General features: G+C 36.2%; 2 protein-coding genes across 14 annotated transcripts in view; one reads left to right on the top strand and one right to left on the bottom strand.

Annotated features, from left to right (window-relative positions):
• Window positions 1–25883, top strand: part of NAA35 (N-alpha-acetyltransferase 35, NatC auxiliary subunit) — a 48345-nt gene that overhangs the window by 8718 nt on the left and 13744 nt on the right. For 9 of the 13 annotated variants that reach the window (XM_036330645.1, XM_036330642.1, XM_036330644.1 and 6 more), the window contains 10 exons: window positions 846–920; window positions 3023–3190; window positions 13469–13535; window positions 13610–13653; window positions 14795–14845; window positions 15487–15570; window positions 16397–16511; window positions 19323–19501; window positions 22310–22369; window positions 24017–24123. In XM_036330645.1, the coding sequence (XP_036186538.1) occupies window positions 846–920; window positions 3023–3190; window positions 13469–13535; window positions 13610–13653; window positions 14795–14845; window positions 15487–15570; window positions 16397–16511; window positions 19323–19501; window positions 22310–22369; window positions 24017–24123 (950 nt within the window). The remainder of the gene's footprint in view (window positions 1–845; window positions 921–3022; window positions 3191–13468; window positions 13536–13609; window positions 13654–14794; window positions 14846–15486; window positions 15571–16396; window positions 16512–19322; window positions 19502–22309; window positions 22370–24016; window positions 24124–25883) is intronic. The other 4 variants (XM_036330653.1, XM_036330651.1, XM_036330649.1 and 1 more) reach the window with 3 other exon arrangements.
• LOC118667414 (thymosin beta-4-like) lies at window positions 7542–7838 on the bottom strand. The gene has a single exon (XM_036330658.1). It carries the CDS (start codon window positions 7809–7811, stop codon window positions 7680–7682), a length of 132 nt encoding a protein of 43 aa, XP_036186551.1. The 5' UTR covers window positions 7812–7838; the 3' UTR covers window positions 7542–7679.

Below are 25883 nucleotides of genomic sequence, written 5' to 3'. Positions count from 1 at the left end.
CTAATTTTGTGTGTGCATTATAAAAATTGATTTTTGAAAGCATTTGAGTATATATTCAAATACCAGGGTAATTGGCTTAAGGATTAAATTTTATTTATTAATATATTTATTATTTTTTATTATATAGTTTTTAATCCTCACCTGAGGATATGTTTTCATTGATTTTTAGAGGGAAGGAAGGGAGAGACAGAGAAACATCAATGTGAGAGGTATCCATCAGTTACCTCCTGTACTCCCTCTGACCAGGGATCGAACCCATAACCTATCTATTATATATTAAGTAAAATGCTTGTGGCAGTGAATTTGAAATTTACTCATTGAGAATTGATTTAGAAATTCATTCATAGTTACCACAGAGTTTAATTTTGCATATTTTATGAAAAAAATTTGCTAAATAAATGGGTATTGTAAACAAAATTTATAAGTAGTATAATTAACCAACTTAAGGGAAGTATTTTTTTTAAATGTTTATTTTATTCTTTGTAAGTTTTGATTCATTAAAATGATTCATGTTAATGCTTGAAACTAATTTGAACTGCTTTTAAAATACTTGTTAGCTTGGCTTTTCAGTTCTTTATAAAGTCCTTTATTCTGTTTCAAATGAAAGAGGCTTGGATTTTTCTTGCTGAAGACCTGTTTCAAATATATTACTTTTAAGAATACAGAGTTAATTTGGCATCTTAGTTTTATCAGATGGTGAGATAGAGTGCTCTTAGAATTGCTATTTCTAAATACTTAATTTTTGAATGCCAAAATGCATGGATCTGATATAGCATTTGCAAAATGCTACTGTACATAAATTTTGAAAACTTCTGTTTATATGTCATATTTCCCCTCCTTTTTAGGATGGTACCATTAAAATTAAAGACCTCACCTTGCCGGAATTGATAGGGATAATGGATACGTGTTTTTGCTGTTTGGTAAGAATCAAACTAACGCTATTGGTTAATTTTAAAACTATGACTTACCTGAATCTTTAAATTTAAAAGTATACACACTGATGTTGAGTATGAAATATATGTAATGCTTGGCCTACTAAGGTGTACAAAAGATTGACAGGCCAAGTTACGCTATAGGAAATAGCATTTTATCTACTCATCTGGTGATTTTAAAAATCTCAGTTTCTGGAAAAGGGGGTATTTTCTTTCTAGTGAAGATAATAGTGTAGCTATTACCCTAAGGACCCTTTTTGTTCTCAAGGTACCCAGGGAAACAAATCTGTAATTGAAAGGTTCCATAAAGAAGCATAGAATTGAAACAAAGATTTTGGTTTGGCTTTGGAGAGATATTTTTCCTAATCTAGAGTGAATTATACGAAACTGGCCATGTTTTTGAAGATGAAGAAAATTTTGTGGTGCTTTCTATATGCTGGATAAGTTGTCTTCCCTAAACATTGATTAATTGTGGCAAAATTCTCATTTGTACTGCTTTTCTTTCTGTTTTTCCTTTTTTGCCCACTTTCTAACCATCCTTTTTAAATTTTTAAATTATCTTAGAAATATGTAAATTTTATTCATTTGGTCATTTAGTAAGTCTTCCTTGCCAGTGTAAAAATGAGTACTTCTATATTTTTCACTTAGGTCTTATATCAGCTTTATTCAATATCTGATATAATCTTATTTGCCTAGGATTACATTGCTAGGAAGGGGCATAACCAGAGTCTTGATCCTGATCCTTCTTCCCCCAAAGCTGTTTCTTTCCCTCAAAGATATCTTTCTTACTTTTTAGCAGTTTACAGTCCCATAGGACAAATGGAGGCAAGAGGGAGGATTTTTGCCCAAGTTGAGCAACCATTATTTGTATGAGATTCTTGGGACTGTAGCTAAGAGTTTGGCCTTTAATAAGCAGATGGCTTTTAGTCTGGAAAATCTTCTGCATACTGGTAACACAAAATACATACATTAATTATAGTAATTTTCATACGCATTTCTCATTTTGTAATGCAGCAGTATGTGTCTTTCTCTATTGCAGAATTCTTGGACTTAATGTAAAAAATAACTATATAAAACTTGGACAAAATTATTTACACTCTCTGACTTTGTTTCTTTATATGTAAAAGGAGAAAAGTATCACTTTCCTCAGAGTGTTAGGAAATGAGGTAGAATATATGAAAATAGCATAGCACTTGGGGCATAATAGTTACTCAGTTTTGGCTGCTATAGATATTCCCAGCTTTGAGCACCTGGTTCCTGGCCCATTGAAATAGTGTTGAATGATTTTTTTTGTGTTTTAGAAAGATTCATCTCGTTGGGGATATATGAATTAGAGATTGGGGGGGGGGGGGCAATAAAACCATTGTATGTTTCTTGTGGTAATACTAGAGGAGATAAGAAGAGTTGAATGAGTGGGTTGGGACCTAGTTCTAAAATTGTAAATTCCCTAGTAGTATGTCTTTTTATTGACTGCATGGGGAATTGATTGCATTTGGATGCCATATTTGGAGATACTTAATTTCATTAGTTTCCAAGTATATTGCAAACTTGAATTATATTTAAGAATGCTTTCCATATTTATATCTTTTAGCTAATCATATTTATGGTATGTGACTCTTAAAAGACTTTAGTCAATGAAAGTGAATTCTAACTTTTTTTTTTTGAATTCTAACTTTTTTGTCTTTCCTGACCTTTCCTTTAATCACCTTTTATTTTATTTTATTTTATTTTATTTTATTTTTTTAAATATATTTTATTGTTTTTTCAGAGAAGAAGGGAGAGGAGGGATAGAGAGTTAGAAACATCGATGAGAGAGAAACATCCATCAGCTGCCTCCTGCACACCCCTTTCTGGGGATGTGCCCGCAACCAAGGTACGCCCTTGACCGGAATCGAACCTGGAACCTTTCAGTCCGCAGGCCGACGCTCTATCCACTGAGCCAAACCAGTTAGGGCCCTTTGATCACCTTTTAAATCTTGTTATTAATATTATATTTACTTGGGTCTGTGGCAGTTTGGTCTTTGGCTGTTGGATCAGTTTAGACTTTGCAGACTCACTTTAAACATATGCATTGTTTTATTTCTTTATAGATAACATGGTTAGAAGGCCACTCCTTGGCACAGACAGTCTTTACATGTCTTTATATTCATAATCCAGACTTTATAGAAGATCCTGCCATGAAAGCTTTTGCTCTTGGAATCTTGAAAATCTGTGACATTGCAAGGGAAAAAGTAAATAAAGCTGCTGTATTTGAAGAGGTAAGATTTTGTAATTAATTATAAGTGTGAGATACCATTTATTTATTTATTGTCTAAAGTTTTACATGTCTCCTTTTTCTCTGCTTGAACCACCCCCCCAACCCCCCAGCCATTCCCACCCTGTGCAAGCCCCCATCGCCCCAGTGTCTGTGTCCATTGGTTATGGTAACATGCATACATACAAATCCTTTGGTTGCTCTCTATCCTCCTCCCCTCCCTCCCCCGCCATTTGTCTGGATTATTTTAGCCAATATATATGTAAATAGCAATAGCACTAGTTTTAAAAATTGTTTTTATCTATACATGTTACAAAAATATGTATCATATAATCATTTGAATACATAACTGAAAAAGCTTCAGGGATTTAAATTGCAAATAATGGGTTAAAAAATGGTATCTCTTGTTAAATCCCTGAAGCTTTTTCACTGTTATGTATTTAAATGATTATATGATACATATTTTTGTAACATGTATAGATAAAAACAATTTTTAAAACTATTGCTATTGCTATTTACATATATATTGGCTAAAATTATCCAGTTCTAAGAAAGGACTTTCATCCTAGGGTATGTTCTTTCTATCAGTACCATTCATTGAGTATCGATTATGTGCAGAGTACTTTGTTCGGGCTATTGCAGAGATTCACAAAGAAAATAAAAGAGCCAACCTCTGCCCTCAAGTTTCTTATAAACTATAATTTAAGAGTGCTTTACTTTCAGTCTTCAGATGAGAGAGAACTAAAGAAAACAAAAATATGAGGAATATTTTAGGGCAGCGATTTTCCATCTTTTTCATCTTGTGGCACACATGAACTAATTCTGCAGCACACCAAAAAATATAATTTTTCTGCCCATCTGACCAAAATAAAGGTATAATTTTGAGTCATTCACACCAGACGGCTATTGTTGTGTTGGCTGTTATCTTTTTTATTTGACAGTCTAAGGGAAAAGAGGTCAGTGCCCCTGACTAAATAATCAGGTATTGCATGAATTAAAAATTATTTTGGCACATTGGTTGAAAATCGCTGTTTTAGAGTATAAACATTTTCTTAAAGTTAGTACTAGGCACCTTGCCCTGGGAAAGTGTTCTGAGGTTATATTTTTCTCCTTATAGAAAATAAGGTTTCAGATGCTGATAATTTTAAGGGAAAATGTGATAGCATTTGAGATTATTGGTAAACTAGAGGCTCAGCACATGAAATTTGTGCACGGCGGGGAGGAGTGTCTCTCGGCCTGGCCTGTGCCCTCTCGTAGTCCGGGACCCCTCAGGGGATGTCTGCCTGCTGGCTTAGGCCTAATCCCCATGGGGAGCGGGCGTAAGCCAGCAGTTGGACATCCCTCTCACAGTCCGGGGCCCTCCTTACCGCCTGCCTAATCGCTGCTCCTCACCACTTGGCTCGCTGCTCCTTAGCGCTGCTGCAGAGGCAGGAGAGGCTGCGGTCGCCAGCCGTGAGCCTGGCTTCTGGCTGAGCAGCGCTCCCCATGTGGAGCGCACTAACCACCAGGGGGCAGCTCCTGTGTTAAGCGTTTGCCCCCTGGTGGTCAGTGCACATCCTAGTGACTGGTCGTTCTGGTCATTTTGCTGTAATGGTCACTTAGGCTTTTATTATATAGATGATTATTTAATTTTTCCCTTTGTTGAAACTGGTAAGTTTCTTTTTAACATTGTTGTTGATCCAAAATAAGTATCTTAGACTCCTACAGTAGTCCAGTGTATAGTACAGCTGTGGGCAAACTACGGCCCGTGGGCTGGATTCGGCCCGTTTGAAATGAATAAAACTAAAAAAAAAAAAAGACCGTACCCTTTTATGTAATGATGTTTACTTTGAATTTATATTAGTTCACACAAACACTCCATCCATGCTTTTGTTCCGGCCCTCCAGTCTAGTTTAAGAACCCATTGTGGTCCTCGAGTCAAAAAGTTTGCCCACCCCTGGTATAGTATGTAAAGCTTTTCTAAATAATGTTATGTATGTGAGAATAAGTATATACCTAACATGATTGTCCACTTTAAATGTATGGCTTGTGTGTTGTCTATGAAATAACTGTCAACTTTTATATATTCATTGTTTATTTAGCTACATATTTGAATTGACATGGGTATAATTATGGAAAATCTAATCCATTGGGTAGAATTACTTAAAAGATTAGTTTAAGTTAATAAGTGAGAAGAGAAATACAAATTATTTTAAGTAGTTACATTCTCAAAGGATATCAAAAGTCAGTGGGGCAGAGAAATGATTCATTTGAAAAATGGTACTGGAACAATTGATTAGCAACCTTGAAAATTAACTTACCATTTTACATCTGCCTTAGTCATTTTGGGCTGCTATAACAATACCATAGACTAGTTGGCTTTTAAACAACAGCAATTTATTTCTCACTGTTCTGGAGGCTAAATCATCTAAGATCAGCGTCTGGTGAGTGCCTGCATCTTTATTTTACACTGTGTCCACACATGGTAGAAGAGGAGAGGGAGCTCTCATGGGTCCTTCTTATGATGAATGACATTAATCCCAAAGGCCCCACATCATAATACCATCACATTGGGGTTTAGGATTTAACATACAGGTGGGGTTAGGGGGAAGGTGGTTAACAACATCAAAATAAATTGCAGATAGATGAAATGTTTTAAGTGTTAAAAAGTTTTTAAAAATCAGAAGATAGTTCACAAAGTAAAATGGCCTTTATACATAAGATGCTTAAACTTACTTAAGAGAAATACAAATTATAAGTATATCATTTTTAACCCATTATTGGCAAAGATTACAAGATTTTTTATAATACTCCATGTTGATGAGAATGGGAAAACAGGCACTCACATACTGTGTATGTATGATATGAATGGTCATTGTTTCCCTCCAAACTTGACCGATTTTCCAGATAAATTTGTCTCAGTTTTATAATTAGGAATAAAAAAAGATTGCTCAGTAAAAGTCCTTAAGAGATATGGCAATGGACAGAAAAACGAGGGGACATCTGTAATACTTTCAGCAATAAAGTTAATTTTTTTAAAAAGAGATTTGGTAATGAATAAATAAGAATGACATAATCATTTTTTTGTTTGAAATAATGTTTCTGAAGTTCTTAAGCGCTGGTGTATTTTGTTCTCAGATTATGTCTCTGTTTTATTTTAACTCCTGAACTGCATACATTTTCAAGCTGTGTAAAAATGTTTCTTTCTTAATATCTTGCTCACACATTCAAAATGGGAACCATAATCGCCTCCCCCCCCCAATTAGACCGCTTTTCCTCTTGCATTCTGTATCTTGCAAAATGGTTTCTAGAATGTTATCTTTGATTACAAAAAAAATTTTTAACCTTCTGTATCCAGGTTTTTTTTACCTTGCAGATACCTTGAATCTGGGCTCTGTTTTTCTTTGTTCCTGCTTTCGTTCATGCCTTTGTTAGCTTTAGGTTTAGGCAGAACTCTTCTTTCTGGCCTGATCTTTCTCTCTAGTTCATTCTCTACTTGACCCTCTTAAAAGTAGGTAATTCGGTCATATTCAGTTTTGCTATTCAAAAATTTTCCTTGGGGTTTGTGTTTTAATAAAAGTAATAATACTTGCACATAGTCAAATAGCCCACAAGTCTTATAGTGAGAAATTACAGTTCTCTGCTCTTCTTATCCATTCTGTCATTATATTCTTTTAGCTTTTTCCTACAACTTATTTCCATATTTCTGGATAATAGGCTTATATTCTAATTTCTGGATTTAAGGACTTAACAGTTTTTAGCAGTGATATATCAGTACATCTTTGGCAGGTACTTAGCATTTTTACATTACCCTCTCCCCTACCCTAAATAGGAATTCAATTTTTGGTTAAACCATTATTTATTGCTGACATTATTGTGATTATTTAAATATTAATGACAGATGAGCCAAACTAGTGTATGCCTACATTTTCTTTCTCATTTTTGTTTTTCTCCCCCTGGCATATTATTGTTCAGCTGATCCTAATATTATTCTCTTCCATTATTTCATGCTAGTGCACAGGATGTGCCTTCTGGCTCTTACGCTCTCTCTCTGTCTCTCTCTCTCCCCCCCTCTTTCTCTTTCTCTCTTTCTTTCAAGTTTTAAAACTTTATTTCCATATTTTTTAAATTGTTCATTCCAATGATTAAAGTCATTCTAACAACAACAAAAAAAGGCACTCTGATTAAACTGCATTTTACAGACTGTAGGACACCTTGGACCAGCTTGGTTTTTACTCTAGATTTCACTGTCGTCCCACCCAGCTTCTTCCTTCACCAATATGCAAGTTCTTTTCCTTCCCTGCCTGCCAGACAGACAGATGGGAGAGGCAGGTGCAGCCTTCACTGTCAGTAGTTCTTTGATGTGAAAAGGGGCAGGAGTCATTTAAACTGATCCAAGCTCTTTGCATCTTACAAACTTAAACAGCTAAAATAAGAAAAATCAGAAGGCAGTGCTTGTGGAATATACAGTGCATATTGGTGGTTTGTGCATAGTATTGGCAGTTTGTGTCTCATTATGATTTGCCTGCTGGCTTCCGCTGTCGAATGGTTTCATTTGAAGGCAGTGGATTTTTCTCTTGTGTTTCTGTCTTCAATTTCAGCCTATCAAATTTCTCAATCTGAGACATGTTGGGTTTGATAGGCATGGTTGTAGAGGAAGAGTCTGGAGGGCACAAGTGTCACACAAGTTTCACGGGGCCAAAATCAAGGTACTGGAGGGCTGGGTCCTTTCCAGAGGCTCTAGCGAATGCTCTGCTTTCTTGCCTTTTGCCACTTCTAGAAGCCTCCTGCATTTCCATCTTTAAAGCCAGCGACTCTGCATATCTTTGAACCTTCGCCATAGTAACATTTCCCTCTGGTTCTCCTTATGCCTTTTCTCTTTTACTTAGCTTTTTAGGGCAAAGTCCTGCTTATCTTTTTGTTGTTGTTAATCCTCACACGAAGATATTTTTTCCCCATTGACTTTTAGAGACAGTGGAAGGGAGTGGGGGAGAGAAAGAGAGAAACATCAATGCATCGACTGGTTGCCTCCCACATGTGCCCTGACCAGGGCCAGGGATTGAGCCTGCAAATGAGGTATGTGCTCTTCATTAGTATCGAACCCAGGACCCTTTAGTCCTCGGGCCAACACGCTCTAACTGCTGAGCCAAACCAGCTAAGGCAGTCCTTCTTATCTTTAAAGTTGGATCCCATTCTCCTGACTTGCCCAGATTTTAGTTTTTTCTCTGCCCTTCCTCAGCACATTCTTCTGTTACAGCTGGTGTCCGTAGGTATTGGTTAGCATGGAACAGTCCTACTTGACACCTTTTTGTTCTGGTGTGATTATTAATAGCATCCTCTTCTACTCTGAACAGAATACCAGTTTGACTAATAATGGTGTGGTCCACTCCTACTAATCTCACCTCCAAAAATCTTGATTGCTTCCACTTACTCTATTTACTCTGATTTCCCTGCTCCCACTATCCTTCAGTTCTATACTAGAGATCTTCAGTTTGTTTGCTTTTGCTTTATTTTTCTGTTACTTTCCTTGTGTCCTCATTTTCCTGATCCAGTGCTCTCATTTCATCATAATGTGTCACTTATCTGGTAAAACCCCAACCATCTGCCTGCTTGCTACTTGTACCCAAACAGCAGAAAACTGCTTGAGAAAATCCATATCTGTGTGTCTAGTTCTCACTTTTATTTTAGGACTGCAAATCTCAGATGGGCCCTTAACACTAGCGACAGCCCTACCCCATAATACTTGTATAGTGAACTTGCTTTTCCAGTCTCCAAGGTGACTTTTCCACATCATTTCCTCTCAGACCTCTAATGCCAACCCTTCTCTATCAGCTTGCTTTGTACTGTAGTGAAATATTAGTTGGAATCCGGTGGAATTAGAAGTACCCCATCTCTCACTATCACAAGTGCTAACCTGTGTTGATTCCCATATACTCTGCCTTCTATCTTGTTGAAATTGAAAGTATACCTGTGACAGTCTAAGCCAGGGGTGGGCAAACTTTTTGACTCGAGGGCCACAATGGGTTCTTAAACTGGACCGGAGGGCTGGAACAAAAGCATGGATGGAGTGTTTGTGTGAACTAATATAAATTCAAAGTAAACATCATTACATAAAAGGGTACGGTCTTTTTTTTTCAATAGTTTTATTCATTTCAAACGGGCCAGATCCGGCCGAGGGCCGTAGTTTGCCCACGGCTAGAAGCTCAGCCCCTCCACTAGCATTCTAGATTCTTTTCCCTCTTGCCTACTGCAGTTATTAATCCTCTCTTTGTATCGCATTAGTAGTGTTTCCTTCACTACTAATTGGCATATAAACATGTTTTACTATCACTTAATTTAAAACAGGACATCAGTCCTGGCCGGGTGGTTCAGTTTGTTGGAGTGTTGTCCTGTTCATCAAAAGGTTACAGATTCAGTTCCTGGTCAAGGTACATACCTAGGTTGCGGGTTAAATTCCCTGGTCAGAGTGCATTCGAGAGGCAACCAATTGACGTTTTCTCTCACATTGATGTTTCTCCCTTTCTCTTTGCTTCCTCTATAAAATCAGTAAGAACATATCCTTTGGTGAGGATGGATGGATGGATGGGTGGACGGACGGACAAAGGAATGAATGAATGAATAAATAAATAAATAAATAACAAAACACCAGTTCCCTTGACCCCAGGGCTCCTTTTATTTATAATTGCATTTCTCTGCTACCCTATACAAAAAACTCCTTGAATGAGCTGTTAATATTTACTTATTTTACTTTCTCTTTCAGTCTCTTCTCACTCATTTGGACATTGTCCAACAGGACATTCTTTTCTACCACTACACAGAAATTAGTGTTAACAAGGTCCTTAATGATATCCATTTTGCTAAATCCATTGTTCTCACCCCTCCCTCTTCAACCTGTCAGCATCATTTGACCCAGTTGACTACTTTTTGAAGTACTTTCTTCTCCTCATCCTCCTGATACTTCAGTATCTTAGATTTCTATCTTCCTCACTGAGTCCATTTCCTGTGCTTGTTCTTCCAACTGCTGGAATACTCCTAGGCTTTTTCTCTTCACTATAACTTCTTCAGTTGCTTTCCTCTAGTTCTTGTGGCTTTTTATACCAACATTATGATGCTGAACCCCAAATTAATATCTCTAGTTCTGATTTCTCCCCTGACTTCCAGACTTAAGCAAGTAGCTTCCTGAAATCTTCATTTGGTTGACCAAAGAAATTGCAAACATAATATAAATAAAATTGTATTCCATTTCTGCATTTAATCCTGCTCCTCCCTAAATGTGCCCATTTCAGTAATTGGTACTATCATTTGCTAGTTGCTCAGACCGAAAACGATTCTTGATTGTACAGGTTTCCTCCTACCCCATATTCATTTCATTGGCACATCATGTTGGCTTTACCTTTTAGATATATACTGATTTCAACCAACCCACTCTTAGTTATAACCTTAATCCAAATCACCGTTAGCTCCTGCTTGGACTGTTGGATTGTATTTAGTATTGGTTTCACTTTGATTTTTGTTCTCAAATCCACAAAATTTTTAGAGTGATCTTTAATGGCAGCATCTTTAGCAGCATCCTCTGCCTCAGCCCTCCAGTGACTTAGGTTAAGTTCTTATAATTGAGGCTTATATTTATTACACAGACCTGAGATATTCTCCTAGAAAATGCTTTTCCTTAGACTCCTCTAGGTAAACTTAACAGTTCACTGAGAGGGCTTACAGGTGTTTTGTATTTTTTTGTCTTAGCAATGTTGGCCTACTTAATTTTTGAAAAATTGGTAACATTTAAAAATTGGAAAATTGCCGAAACCGGTTTGGCTCAGTAGATAGAGCGTCGGCCTGCAGACTGGGAGGTCCCAGGTTCGATTCTGGTCAAGGGCATGTACCTGGGTTGTGGGCACATCCCCGGTAGGAGATGTGCAGGAGGCGGCTGATCGATGATTCTCTCTCATCGATGTTTCTAACTCTCTATCTCTCTCCCTTCCTCTCTGTAAAAAAATCAATAAAATATATTTTTAAAAAAAAATTGGAAAATTGTACATTAAATTAGGTTTTTGCTTTGAAAAATTAGGAGATCCTACCACACTAGTCCTGCATTAATTCATGGCCACAATAGGGTAACTAGTGGCTGACTTCCTTTAGATGAGGTGTGTGTTCCCTGGTTTGCTACGGTCTCCACTATTCTCCAAGGTATTTTGTAACCAGCCTGATATACTCAGGAAAGTTACCAGCTGTTTACACTTATAGCCCCTGCCCTACAGTAAGTTATCATTCATTCAACGAATATATTTTGAACAGTACTCTGAGCCAAACACTATTCTTAAGTCCTGGAATAAAGTAGTAAATAAAGCAAAGCCTGATCTCATGAATTAGGCATTCTGTTGGATAAGCAAATCTGTAATAATAATCTGTAATAATAAAAGCGTAATATGCAAATCAATCGAACAGCCAAACAGTGAAATGACCATCCAGATGACCACGCTGACACCCACTGGCGTCAGGCCAGCCAAGGTGGGTGCGATGCGATTGGTTGGGGGCCTACCCATCACCCCATGATCGCCATGCAGAGGGAGGCCCAGGCCACCAGCCGGCGGGGCAATTGATCAATCAGGGGGCTCCACGATCACCCCAAAGAGGGAGGCCCCCCAAGCCACTGACCAGCGGGTGGGCGGAGCCTCCCTCTGGGGGCAATCCATCACAGGGCTCCCGGACTATGAGAGGGCACAGGAGGGTGCAGACCGGGCTGAGGGACCCCATTCCCACACCCTGAGTGCATGAATTTTGTGCACCAGGCCTCTAGTACATATACAATGTCAAGTGGTGATTAATTTTAGGAAAAGCCAAGCAGGGGAAGGGGATAGAAAGTGGTAGAGGGTACTGTTTTAGGGAGAATGCACAGGGGAAACCTCTGTATGAGGAATTGACATTGGAACAGTAGGGATGGAGCTTTGTAAATCTTTTGAAGAAAATAACTTTGAGGGGGGGCTCAGTAAGTACAAAGGTCCTGAGAAGAGGATGTGTTCAATATGTCTGAAGTACACAAGCATGCCTGTGTGGTTGCAGTACAGTGGACATGGAGAAGAGTGGTGGGTAGGAAATGAGGTTGGAGAGGGAGACCAGAGCCACATGGTGGAGGGTTTTAGAGGCCATGCTGGGCTTTTGGATTTTCCTATGAGGAAGGAAACTAGGTTTTGAGTAGAAAGTGCTGTAAAATGACTTATTTTTAAAACAATCCCTTTGACTTCTGGTGGCAAATTATAGCAGGGATAAGTATGGGAAGGTGGGGACCTGTCTGCAGACAGTTATAGAAGGTTGAAGTGCAGGTTTTCAGCGGAGTAACTGGATAGATGGAGGTGCTATAGTAATGTGATAAACATTAGGAGAGTTCATTGTTTCATACACATAAACTTTGAGAATCCTATTTGATGTTCAAAGTATTGCATCCTCTGAGTGATATAACACCTCTGAGTTCTTTGAGACCAGGGGCATAATGTATGTTTTTTTTCTGTAAGATAGTAATACCTGACCATGAATTGCATGATCTCTGTTGCTTTTGTTAAGAATTCAGAAATTTTGCTATAGTTCTGGCCCCTGCTGTAAATACCTATTAAGTGCATTATATTAGGCTTTTATATACATTTTTATAAGAATTGTAATGTGACAGAAACACTCCTTAAATAGAGCTTCTGATTTGTTAAATAATCCAGATGATAGTAAATTCATAGTCTTCAATGCGAGTCAGCAAGCCACTTAATTTGTTAATGTCTCAGTAGTGTTTTAAATTATTCTGGGGGTAGGAATCCATGTGTGAATAATTTTTCTTTGGAATGGGGCTAAAGTAGGAATGCGGTTTTGCTATCCTTTGAGTAAGGCTTAACCTTTGTTATACTAACAGTGAAACAGGCTTTTGAAGTAAGAATCTTATGTAAATCTTACAATCTTAAAATCAACCAGTAATTACTACATATTTACTGTTCACCTGTGAATTTGAGAATACTTTGTAAACGGGAATAGCCTTGTAATACTATCATAAGCATTAGCCTTATTTTGTAAATGAACCTATTAAATGCAAGTATATTTAAATTGCCTAAGGATAAGTAGTTGAAATTAAGGACACGGGGAGCCTTAGAATATGGATTTTTAAGGATGCAAGGATAAGGAAAGCTTGGATGTTTGATAGCAATATTAAGACAAGCAGGCTGATATTCCATTATGTTCTCTTACTAACAAATAGTAATTTTTTTAAAGATAAATATAAGGAAAGGTTTTGCTACTACTCAGGGACCTAATTATTCCTTTTTTTGTATAGGAAGACTTTCAGTCAATGACTTACGGATTTAAAATGGCTAACAGTGTGACAGATCTTCGAGTTACAGGTAACACCATCTATAAAGATAATTCACAAGTTTATTGCTTGTATTTTTTTTAACCTCATTGTCTCTCTCTCTAGGCATGCTAAAAGATGTGGAGGATGATATGCAAAGAAGAGTAAAGGTATATATGTATTTTTTTTTTTTCTTCTCTCTTTGGTGTAGGATTTTTTTCTTTTTCTAAATGTCAGGTTAACTTTAAGTACAAATAACTGATGTAGATAGGACCATCAACTTCCTTTGTATATGCTGTGCCTTTTGGTAATGAGTTTGAAGGCTATTACAGAAGCTTCTGATAAGTTAATGTCACTTTCAAGTATTGAAAAATAAACCCTCTCAATTTTTCAATTTTGGGCCAATTTTTTAGAATTTTTGTATGCTATTTTAAGAGTAGTACATATTGTAGAATTGGAAATTCCTCCAACATAAGGACTGTCTTCATCTTTGTACCTTTAATAGCTAGGAGAGTATCTACAACACAGAGGAAAAGCTAAGTAAATGATGGTATCCCAAATCTGGTAAATATCTTCTATGAATGGCATACTTCGGCCAAATGACCCTGATGTCATGGTTCTATAGAGATTAAACAAGGGAAAGGTTAATATTTCTACTGTTTTTTTTACACTTGTATAACACAGCATAGTTATCAAAGCAGTTTTACATTGTTTTGATATTCACAATTATTTATTGAATTAGACAATAAAATGCACACAGTGCCCCACATTTAGAAAATACAGTTCAAAGGAGTTTAATAACCTGTCTGAGTCTCACTAGGACATGCTAGAAACCAGCTCTTTTATGAGATCTTCCTAGAATTTTGTCAAAACAGTTAACCATATATTACTCATGTATTAATAAGATGGCTTGCATTTAGTGCAGAACAGATCGGTATTTATTTTTATGATGTGATTTTATAAAGCTTACTTTTTCCCCAGCAGGGTTAGTTTTGAAAGCATCTAGAATTTCAAAGAATAGATTTTTTAAAAGAAAGAAGTACCATGTGCTTTTACTTATATTGTTTTACTGTTTTGCTTTTGCTGCTTTTAATACCTTACTCTTTTGTATGATCTTTGTAAAACTAAATTTTTAAATATAGTATTAATAGGAGGAAATAAATACTAAAAACAGCTTCTTTTCCCTCTCAAATATTTTTTTAAAAAATAAATTCTTACAGTAAACTAATTTAGTGCTTTACCTTGTATATTTATAATTTAATGCTTCTATAGGCCTGTGTTTGTTTTAATTCACCTTTCTTAAAATTTTAGAGTACTCGAAGTCGACAAGGAGAAGAAAGAGATCCAGAAGTTGAACTAGAAGTAATTGAACTTATTTTCTGGTAGATAATATCAGAGAAGTCAGCCTCTTAGTATTATAGTTTTATGAACTGTTATAATTGTGGAAGCCCTTTTTAAGGTATTTCTTTACAAATTAGACATTGCAAGAGATTTTATTTCCCTTGTGTTTATTTTGATAGAATGATAATACAGTTCTTTCAAATACATGATTTCAAAGCTGAATCTTCAGTATTCCTATGAGGTAGGAAGAAAAAATGACTTTACAGATGACACATCAAAACCTGGCAAAACCCAAGAACTTGCACAGAATCAAAAGTTGCCAAACCTTTGTTAAGGTCCTAAATTTTCTGACTCTGCTTAGTTTTTTCACAGTCATTTTTAATTTATGATTAAATCAGTTTTGAGATGATAGTGTAACTTTTGTCTTAGGGAAAAATCAGTCCTGTTGATACAGAAGCTTTCTATTTCAATAGAGTAAGCTTTGCTATGTTTCCTGCAGCTCCGACTTTCAGGCATTTAAAGACTGAGTGAACGTTTTTGTAATGTAGTAAGTTATTAACACTGAGATTTAGGACTTAAAATATCATATTTTAAAATGAAATTCTTTTAACAGACTTTGCATCTTTTAACTTCTAGTTCTTTCTTATATATATATTTTTTAGCACCAACAGTGTTTAGCAGTATTCAGCAGGATGAAATTTACTCGAGTGTTACTGACTGTGCTTATAGCCTTTACTAAGAAAGAGGTAAGGGGATTTACTATCATCTGTCTATTTACTGGTATGTGGTTTTTGTGGGTTTTTTTTGCTTTGTTTTGATAGAATGCTTTATTGAAGTAGTTCTGAGACTATTCCATTGATATGCCCCTATTGCACGTGTACAGCACTGAACATTCAGTATATTTACACCAGACTAGCCCTGATGATTTTCTCAAAAAGTCACATGAATTTTACATTTTGCTCCATAACATATGCATATCTATTATTGATATAAAAATAGTCATATTTTGTGAGTTGAAAGGAGAAAGTAAAAATGAGAATTTTAGGATGTCCTCTTTCATTCAGGAAATAGCTGTTAGATTTGTGTAGACCCCAAAGTAAGCCCTAGATGGTGATTTTGTGTGTGTGTGTGTGTGTGTGTGTGTATCTCAATTACAGGCAAGTTAGTGAATAGTTAATAAGTGGTGAGTAAAGGGCCAACCTTTACCAGTGTCCTAACTTTTGCAATGCTATTTTTTTCTGTGTGTGTTTTTTTATTTCACCTTAATGAATGACAAAGTAGAAACATTGTAATTTTCCAGTTGGCTGCATCTCTCTTTTTTAAACGAAATATTAATAGAATAAACCAGAAATGTTTTCTATTGTTTTTTAATGGCTCCTACAAAATTATAAAAAAAAAAATAATTTCTATCCTGACAGGATCTGGACATTCTGTATTAAGTGAATAGTTCATGAAAACCAATGTCATTACAACAAGCACTTGATTTCATTATTGTTTATAGGATTTTCCTATCCAATGTATATCTTTCAGTGAAAGAATATGTAAGAATGTTTTTGGTGATTTATTTGCTAGACCAGTGCTGTTGCAGAAGCTCAAAAATTGATGGTTCAAGCAGCAGATCTTCTTTCTGCCATTCATAATTCATTGCATCATGGCATCCAGGCCCAGAATGATACTACAAAAGGAGGTAACTATCTGTTTTTGCTCCTACTCTTTTTTCATTCTTTCCCATTCAGATTGCTATGGGTAGTATGGACATTGGCTAAAATTTTATTTAATTAAATCTCTCTGGGCCTTGGAATGTTTTTGCTCCATAGACTTATAAAGTATGCTCCCTTCTTTTAAATTTTTTTCTAGAAAAAAAACAGTACTATATCTTACTGTTTGTGCTCTGAGTATTTACCCTGTCTGGTGACCATGCTGTGATGTCAGCAATACATTGTTCTTAGTCACCTCTCCCCTTCACTTCTTTAAGAGATCATCACCTCCATTACAAAGTCTTCCCTGACTCAACCAGGCATATTCAATAAAGAGGAATAAACAGGGAAAGGAGAAAATAGCAACAAAATTTTAGAAGCTGGGAAACAGAGGACATTGATCTAGCTGACCCCAAATAACTGAATTCTTAGCCACTGATAAGCAAAGTCAAGAACAGACCAGTTTGTACTGTGGATTCACTCAAGAGCCTCATTTTTATATACCAGGTACCTCAGAAAATGAGGATGATAATTATGCAAATGACATGTGAACTAGTTTAAAAGCTGTCTAGAAACAGAGGTTTCCTCCCTGTTCTCCTGCATACTGTATTGCATGCTGTAAGAGCTGCTGCCTGAGGATCAGGCTTCCAGTTTAGCAGGCATCTAGGGGCTGGATCAGATCTTCCTGAGACTGGGAAAACCAGCAGGCACCTTTCCCAACTTCTCACTTCAACTTGTTGCAGTAATAAAACCCGGTTACCAGTATCTCCCAGGAAGGAGCTTGCACACAACTGGTGCTCAAGCTTTTGCAGCTGTCAGTCATTGGATGAGCCCCGATCACCTGGCCCGACTAACCAACTGCACTTGCATTCAGGAGCCCCACTGGCCTATAAAACAAAGAAACAGTTGTTAGCAGGTGTGGGAGCACCCTTCCTCCATGGGTATACACCCAGAAGAATTGAGCAAAAATGTCCATCTCCCAGTTTCTGCCTGGAAAGGGGCTTAACTATATACTTCCCCAGCTGCTACCTGAGGATTTAGCTTCTAATTAGCCTACATGTAGGTGCTGACTTTGGGACACTCATGGGTGTTGGCACAATCTCAGCTATTTCTAAGACCTGAAGAGGAGGTATGGACAATCACAGAAGTTTGAGAGGGAGCTTGGGCTGGGCTGAAAACAGAAAAGTATAAAACTGTTAAAAGTAAATATACACAGCCATCCCTCTGTATCAGCAAGGGATTGGTTCCAGGATCCTCTACGGATGCACATATAAAATAGCGTAGAACAATGCATACAGTCAACCTTCTGCATTTGCAGACTCCCAGGTGTGGATTGAATACTGTTTTTGATCTGTGGTTGGTTGAATCCATGGATGTAAAACCTGTAGATACCAAGGGCCAACTAGTTTCGTTCAGAATACTCTAATGTTGTAATGGTGGTGGGTAAATCACTTAAAATTTTTGTCTGAAGGTTAAAAGATAAAAAGTATTTAAAATACTTTGTTAATGGATGTACAATATAAAAGATGCAGATTGTGCCCTCGCTGGTTTTGCTCAGGGGATACAGCGTTAGCCTCTGGACTGAAGGGTCCCGGGTTCAATTCTTATCAAGGCACATGCCTGGTTTGTGGGCTCAATTCCCAGCAGGGGGCGTGCAGGAGGCAGCTGATCTTTTATCATTGATGTTTCTCTCTCTCTCCCTCCCTCCCTCTTCCTTCCTCTCTGAAATCAATAAAATTTTTTTTTAAAGGGGGGATGCAAATTGTGACATCAGATATGAAATGTGGCAGAGGTAGCTTTTGTGTGTTTGAAGTTATCAATTTAGACTATTACAAATGTATTTTATGCAAACCTCATGGTAACCACAAAGCAAAAACCTATAGATATACAGGAAAAAAAGAACAGAATCAAAGCATACGCACTACAGAAAATTATCAAATAATGAAGAGAGAAAGAGAAGGAAAAAGAGAATAAAGGAATTACAAAAAATTACAAAACCAGGAAACAATTGACAAAATGACAATGGCATTTCCATACCTATTGACAGTTACTTTAAATGTAAGCTAAATTCCCCAGTCAGTAGACATATAGGAGTGTAGCTAAAGGTTTATCAATTTTGTTTATCTTTCTGGTAAACCAGTTCTTGGTTTTGTTAATATTTTCTGTTGCATTTTGGTCTCTTGTATTTATTTACATTCTAATCATTATATTTCCTTCCTTCTAACTTTGGGCTTAATTTGTTTTCTAGTTCCTTGGGGTATAAAGTTAGATTGTTTATTTGAAGTCTTTATAATTTTTTAATATCTGCATTTATTGCTATAAACTTCCCGGTCACAACTACTTTTGCAGCACATCGGTTTTGGTATGTTGTGTATCAGTTTTCATTTGGTTTGATACATTTTTAATTTCCTTTTGATTTCTTCTATTAGTTGTTCAGAACTGTGTTGTTGTTTAGTTTCCACATATTTGTAGATTTTCCATTTCTGATTTCATACTACTGTGGTCAGAAAAAGGGACTATATTAACCCTATTTTATCCCATTCTTGGCTTGAAGGTAGAAGCTCCTTTCTGTCACCACTACCAACATCATGTAGTTAGGAAATACAATTTTAGGTTATTAAATATGCTTATCTATTTTAAAATATGTGTGTATAGATATGTTAATTGTAAAATATAAAATCTAGACAATGTTGTGATTAGAATTTGTTTGGAGATGTTTTTAAAACTGGCCTTTTTTACTTTTAGTAGTATTTGAGATTTAAAATTCTGAGAAACATTGAAATATTTTTTTTTCTTTTTAGATCATCCAATTATGATGGGCTTTGAGCCTCTGGTTAACCAGAGGCTACTTCCACCTACCTTCCCTCGATATGCAAAAATAATTAAAAAGGAAGAAATGGTCAACTATTTTGCAAGATTAATAGATAGAATAAAAACTGTCTGTGAGGTGGTCAATTTAACAAATTTACATTGTATCCTGGTAAGTACAAATCTCTGTTCTGGAATATAACTATTCATTTTAGAAATTAAGGAACTAAAGTCTAGAGAAGTTAGGTAATTCATCCAAGTTTTAGAAATGGGAGTTTGAACCCTGGATTCTGTCTTCAAAAGCTTTTAAGTGTGCATGTGCACCAATATTTTTTCATATAAAAAATTGTATCATGGTGTTTGGTAAACTTCATTAATTATTAATCTTTATATTGTGAATATCTCTGTCTTTTCATGTCAACAAATACATATATTTCTATATTAATGGCTACATGGCATTCCACAGTAAGCATATATCAGGTGTTTCGTTTTGTTTTCAATCTGTTCATATTGAATTGCATTTAAGTCTTTTTCATTGTTTTACTATTATAAACAATATTGTGGCAGATATCTGTATAGGTAAATCGTTGTATCAGGTGCTATCTTCCCTTTAAGATAAATTCCTAAACAGTGAGGTTGCTGGGTAAAAGAGTATGTACATTTTTAAGTTAACAGTTTTTGGATTAATCTTTTTTATGGATTTAAATACAGAAAAATATACTTTTATTTTGGGAATATTAAAACACTCAGAGGTGGAATTTTGTTAATGGTAAGGTTGTAGTGATATTTATGTTTCGTAGGTAAGTAGAAAATATGCAAAATAATATTCTTGATATTTAGACATAACTACACTAATTTCTTTTGCGTGACTACGCATACATGTGCATTTGTCCCCTCCATGCTGAGACACATGATTCCTAGCTCCATGTCATACCTCTGTGAGTCTTCCTTATTGGTTCCAGACCTCTTCTGTACCTGTGTTTCCTGAGAGGACAAATGAACCAGCTTACATTCCTAGAATTAAGCAGCAATTGTGGGACATAGTTGATAGTCAGTGAAGATTTGTGCTTTTGTTTATGTTCTGTCTTAAAATAATTTTATTTTCCCTTCCACTAATTCTTTGTCATTAAAGCCCAGCGTAAGTCTTCTTTCCTTAGTGAAACTTTCACTGATTATGTCTTTATTACTCCCCTTTGTATTTGTTTACTTTATAATAGTCTGTCCTTAAGAATCATGAATCTTAAAGATAGAAAAGATTACAGGAATAAGCCAATTCATTTTGTAATTCATTGTAACTTCATTAGATTGGTTAGTGACTTATCTGGATAATAAATAGAGATTTTTTGGGTACTCTTCTGTATCTACTTTTCTGATCCTTAATTGTTACATAGGTACTTATTTGTGTTCACCAGATTAATTGTAGGGTTTTAGAAAAAGATCAATGTGAATTGGAATAAGAGAGTGTAATGCAAATGTTGGAATTTGTATTCTGGCAGGAGATTATGGATTACCTTGTCAGACGGGTGAATGCATAATGACATACCATAATAGAATGGAGCTGGGGGAACTGCTGGCACTGGACATGAAAAAGCCTAGTCAGAGAAAAGTCTGGATCCCTGGAAGGCTTAGGACAGAAGAATAGTGGTAGTGGGGCGTGTGGCAGAGGCCAAGAGTAAAGTGAGGAAGGATAAGGGACCAAATGGTCCGCTGGATCTGCATAAGAAGCCTGTTATTAGGATAAAGTGCCAGATTATAGAGAATGCGGACATATCAGTAAGATAAAGATAAGCAACAAAATGTAAAATTGGGATAGGACATAAACACACACATTTAAAAAGCAATAAACATTAAAAATACTCAAACTTGCCCTAACTGGTTTGGCTCAGTGGATAGAGCGTCGGCCTGCGGACTGAAAGGTCCCGGGTTCGATTCCGGTCAAGGGCATGTACCTGGGTTGCGGGCACATCCCCAGTAGGAGATGTGCAGGAGGCAGCTGATCGATGTTTCTCTCTCATCGATGTTTCTAACTCTCTATCTCTCTACCTTCCTCTCTGTAAAAAATCAATAAAATATATTTAAAAAAAAAAAAAATACTCAAACTTAATATAAAAAATTTACAACAATTAGATTGATAAGTAAAATAACATTTTAATGTTGATAAAGGGAAATAGTCATTCTACTGTACTCCGGTGGCTATCTCTCTCCAATCTTAAAAATGTACATTCTTTGACCCAGCAAAATGCAGAAAAATATGAAGATGATAAATAGCCACTATCTTATAACCTACAGATGTTAACATTTCAGTGCTGTTGTTGTTTTAAATATATATTTGTATTTAAATTATGTGATTTCAGAGAGGAAGGGAGAGGGAGAGAGAGCAAGAAACATCAGTAATGAGAGAGAACCATTAATTGGCTGCTTTCTGCACACCCCACATTAGGGATCAAGCCTGAAACCCAGGCATGTGCCCTGACCGGGAATTGAACTGTGGCTTCCTGGTTCATAGGTTGATGCTCAAGCACTGAGCCACGCCAGCCAGGCTTCAGTGTCTTTCTTATCTTTTTTCCTATCTGTGTATAAACCCATCTATAGTTTTCTGAGCATATCTTTTGGTCTTCCCCTAGAGTCAGGAACAGTCATTTGGTAAGATCAATCCAATTGGCCTACTTACTTGGTATTTATTTATGTGAGGTAGGAAGTAAACCTCTGTCATTAGTTAGTAAATTATTACTATTATTTTTATGGTGTACAAATTTAATATGAGTATCCACACAATACTATTATTGGTCAGTTTGTTTTAAAAAATTGAGGCTCTAAAATTATCCAAAATGTTATTGGTACAATTAGACAATTTAGAGAACATCTTTAGCTAACTCTGGTAGGATATTATTTCTAGTAAAAATTACACTCTCTCTGCAGATGTTTTTCTGCTTTTATGTAATCCATTATTGACATTACTTTTTCTCTGTTTCTCTCTTAGGATTTTTTCTGTGAGTTTAGTGAACAATCACCTTGTGTTCTTTCAAGATCTCTATTACAAGTAAGTTCCACTTAGTATTGAAAATACTTATTTAAACATCAAATTATGTGATTGATGGAACAAAAGGTAGATACTTCTTTCTATAGGATATTCCACAGTTAATGTTACATTTTTTAATTAGAAGCATTGATTTAGAGTGTTAGATATTCATCAAGATCATACCCATGCCATAAAATAAACCTCAATTTTAAAACAAAATGATATAAAATATGCACTCTATTTTGGAATTAAATGAGTAATCAGTAACAGAAAGATAACTGGAAAATTCTCTAAATATTTGGAAATTAGTACATGTCTAAAGAACCCATGGATCAAAAAGGAAATCTTAAATTAGAATGAAAATGAAAATAAAATTAATACGGTAAATTTTTGACCAAGCACAAAGGTAAATCAATAGAGAAATGGTAGTCTTTTACAACAGGTGGTGCAAATTGGACAGGCACATGGGGGGGAAAATTGACTCAGAATACATCATAAACCTAAATGTAAAATGTGAAACTATAGGACTTTTAAAAAAAATGATATGAGGAAGTCTCTGTGACTTTAGAGAAGGCAGAGAGTGCTCAGATGTGACATTAAAAGCATAATCCTTAAACTGATAAATTTAAAACTGTCTAGTAATTCTGTGGAAGACACGTAAGAAAATAAAGAGCCTCTACAGAGTGGGAGAAAATATTTGTAAATACTGCCAGACAAAGGACTGGAATCTAGAACATATAAAGAACTCTGTAAGCATAACAATAAAGAAACAGTCCAGTTTTTAAAATGAACAAAATGTTTGAACGCTTCAATATGGTAAAATATTTAACATCATTAATATTACTGAAATGCAAATTAAACTGCAATGAAATACTACGATCCACTTTTCAGAATATCTTTTAAGAAAGAAAAACAGAATATCAACTGCTTGTAAGGATGTAATGCTTATGGGAATGTGAAGTGCTTCAGATACTTTGGAAAGCAATTGGCACATTCTTATAAAATGAAATATACAAATCCCACTCCTACTTGTTTACCCTAAAGAAGTGGAATCTGATGTTTTGGAAACCTGTATGTGAATATTTACACTGTTTGGTTCATGATCACCAAAAACTGGAAACAACCCAGATGTTAGGAAAGCAAGTTAGGTACAATATAGTAAATATTAAAGTGCACTGAGGTTGAGGGGAGAAAATTAAATACAAATTATTATTAAATATTTTCTTTTAAATTTAATAATGTACTTTTTAATCTATTGTTTCATCCAATTTTGGAACGGTTGTATATATTCCAAAGCATTCATTAGAGATAAAGATTATTGACTAGTTTAATAAGTATAGCCACTTACTATTACACAGTTTATGAAGCCCATTCCTACATATTAGCTCATTTGACATATGTAGACTAGTCTATGATTTGAACAATTCGCAATTACTACTTTTGACTTGAAAGACTTTTATTCTCGTGCAGCAAATACACCTTAAATAGGGATTAATAAATATCTTATGGAGACAGTGATTATAAAAATTTTCCACCAACTTTCAATATTTTAATCTCTTTTTACTTTATGGTATTTTAAAAATTATGCTCATGTCACAGTAATGGCAGCTATAAGTGCAATAGGTCAAGTTTGTGGCAGTATTACTAATATATAACATTTGTTTTAAGACCACTTTCTTGGTGGATAACAAAAAGGTCTTTGGAACTCACCTCATGCAAGACATGGTAAAGGATGCACTTCGGTCTTTTGTCAGTCCTCCAGTGCTTTCCCCAAAGTAAGTATCATAGGAAGTTTTATAACATATGTGTTTCTTTATTTTTTTTTTTTAAGAAGGAAGGCGATTTTAAAAAATTATATCTATGGATAGATATATAGATAAAGATATATACATTTATTGATTTCAGAGAGGAAAGGAAAGGGAGAAACATCAGTGATGAGAGAGAATCATTCATCAGCTGCCTCCTGCATGCCCCCTTACTGAGGATCAAGCCCACAGCCCAGGCATGTGCCCCTGACCAGAATTGAACTGGGACCCTTCAGTCCATAGGCCGGTGCTCTGTCCACTGAGCCAAACCAGCTAGGGCCCTATGTGTTTATTCTAAGCCCAAATTGCCTGACCATCTCCTTTTTAACCAAGGCATTAAAACTGTTGGAATTAAATATCCATATAAAAAAACAACAAATTTGCCGGAACCGGTTTGGCTCAGTGGATAGAGCATCGGCCTGTGGACTGAAAGGTCCCAGGTTCGATTCCGGTCAGGGGCATGTACCTGGGTTGCGGGCACATCCCTGGTGGGGGATGTGCAGGAGGCAGCTGATCGATGTCTCTCTCTCATTGATGTTTCTGACTCTCTGTCTCTCTCCCTTCCTCTCTGTAAAAAATCAATAAAATATATTTAAAAACAAACAAACAAAAAAAAAACAACAAATTCGATCATGTTAAATAGATTTATGATACATGTTGTTTAGATTTAAACTGAGGTTTTTATGAAGTTGACATTAGGTCCAGTAAGAGAAGAAAAACTTCCAAGGAGTTATCAGAAATTCAGTAAATTGCATTTGACCCTTACTGAGTGCAAAGCACTGTTAGGTGCTTTGGGAAATAATTACCAAAAAAAACAAGGTCTATTTTCAATGAGCTGAGTCTAGATAGAAATAGAAAATGCAGATAATTGATTCTTAAATTATGTTCTGACAGAGTCACTGCCCCAAAAAACATGCTGCTATAAGAAGCTGGAAAATATTTCAGGCAGAAGGAATCATCATTTGAGTTGGTATTTTGGAAAATAAGGAGAACTTTCCATGGCTGAAGGAAGAAAGGAGTCTATTTTATTTTTTTATTTTTTGTTATTACTCACCTGAGGATATTTTTCCATTGATTTTTAGAAAGAGTGGAAGGAAGGGGGAGAGACAGAAATATCGATGTGTGAGAGAGAGAGAGAGAGTTCAATTAATTGCCTCTCACATGGCCCCTGACCAAGGCTGACCGTCATGCCTACAAACCATGTACATGCTCTTGACCAGAATTGAAATCGGGACCCTTCAGTCTGTGGGCCAAACTATCCACTGAGCCAAACCGGCTAGGGCAGGAGCCTATTTCTTAACAAAGAAACCAGTATGTATGAAGACTGGTTGTATGAGATTCGTGCACCAGTGGGGTCCCTTGGCCTGGCCTGTGCCCTTTCGCAATTTGGGACCCCTCTGGGAATGTCGGAGAGCCAATTTCGGCCTGATCCCCACAGGCCAGGCTGAGGGACCCCACTGGTGCCCAAATCTGTGCACTAGGCCTCTAGTATGCATATAAGATCTTTGGTTAATCTTTTCCCGCCCTCCCCCCCTTTCCTCTGATATTCATCAGTCTGTTTCATGTTTCCATGCCTGTGGTTTCTGCTCCTGCATTGAGCGTTTACCTCCTAGTGGTCAGTGTGCGTCATAGCTACCGGATGGTTAGGCGGTTGCTTAGGCTTTTATATATATATGTAGATAACAGTTAGTGGTTCAGCAACCAATTTCTTGAATAAATGATGCCACATC

Source organism: Myotis myotis, unplaced genomic scaffold (assembly GCF_014108235.1).
Source record: "Myotis myotis isolate mMyoMyo1 unplaced genomic scaffold, mMyoMyo1.p scaffold_m19_p_12, whole genome shotgun sequence".
Lineage (NCBI taxonomy): Eukaryota > Metazoa > Chordata > Mammalia > Chiroptera > Vespertilionidae > Myotis > Myotis myotis.
Note: the sequence above shows the minus strand (reverse complement) of the source record. Positions and strands in the feature narration are given on the sequence as shown.

Coding starts and splice junctions, on each gene's coding strand:
- LOC118667414 (XM_036330658.1), bottom strand. CDS start 7,811: ATGCCTATCAAACCCAACATGTCTCAGATTGAGAAATTTGATAGGCTG.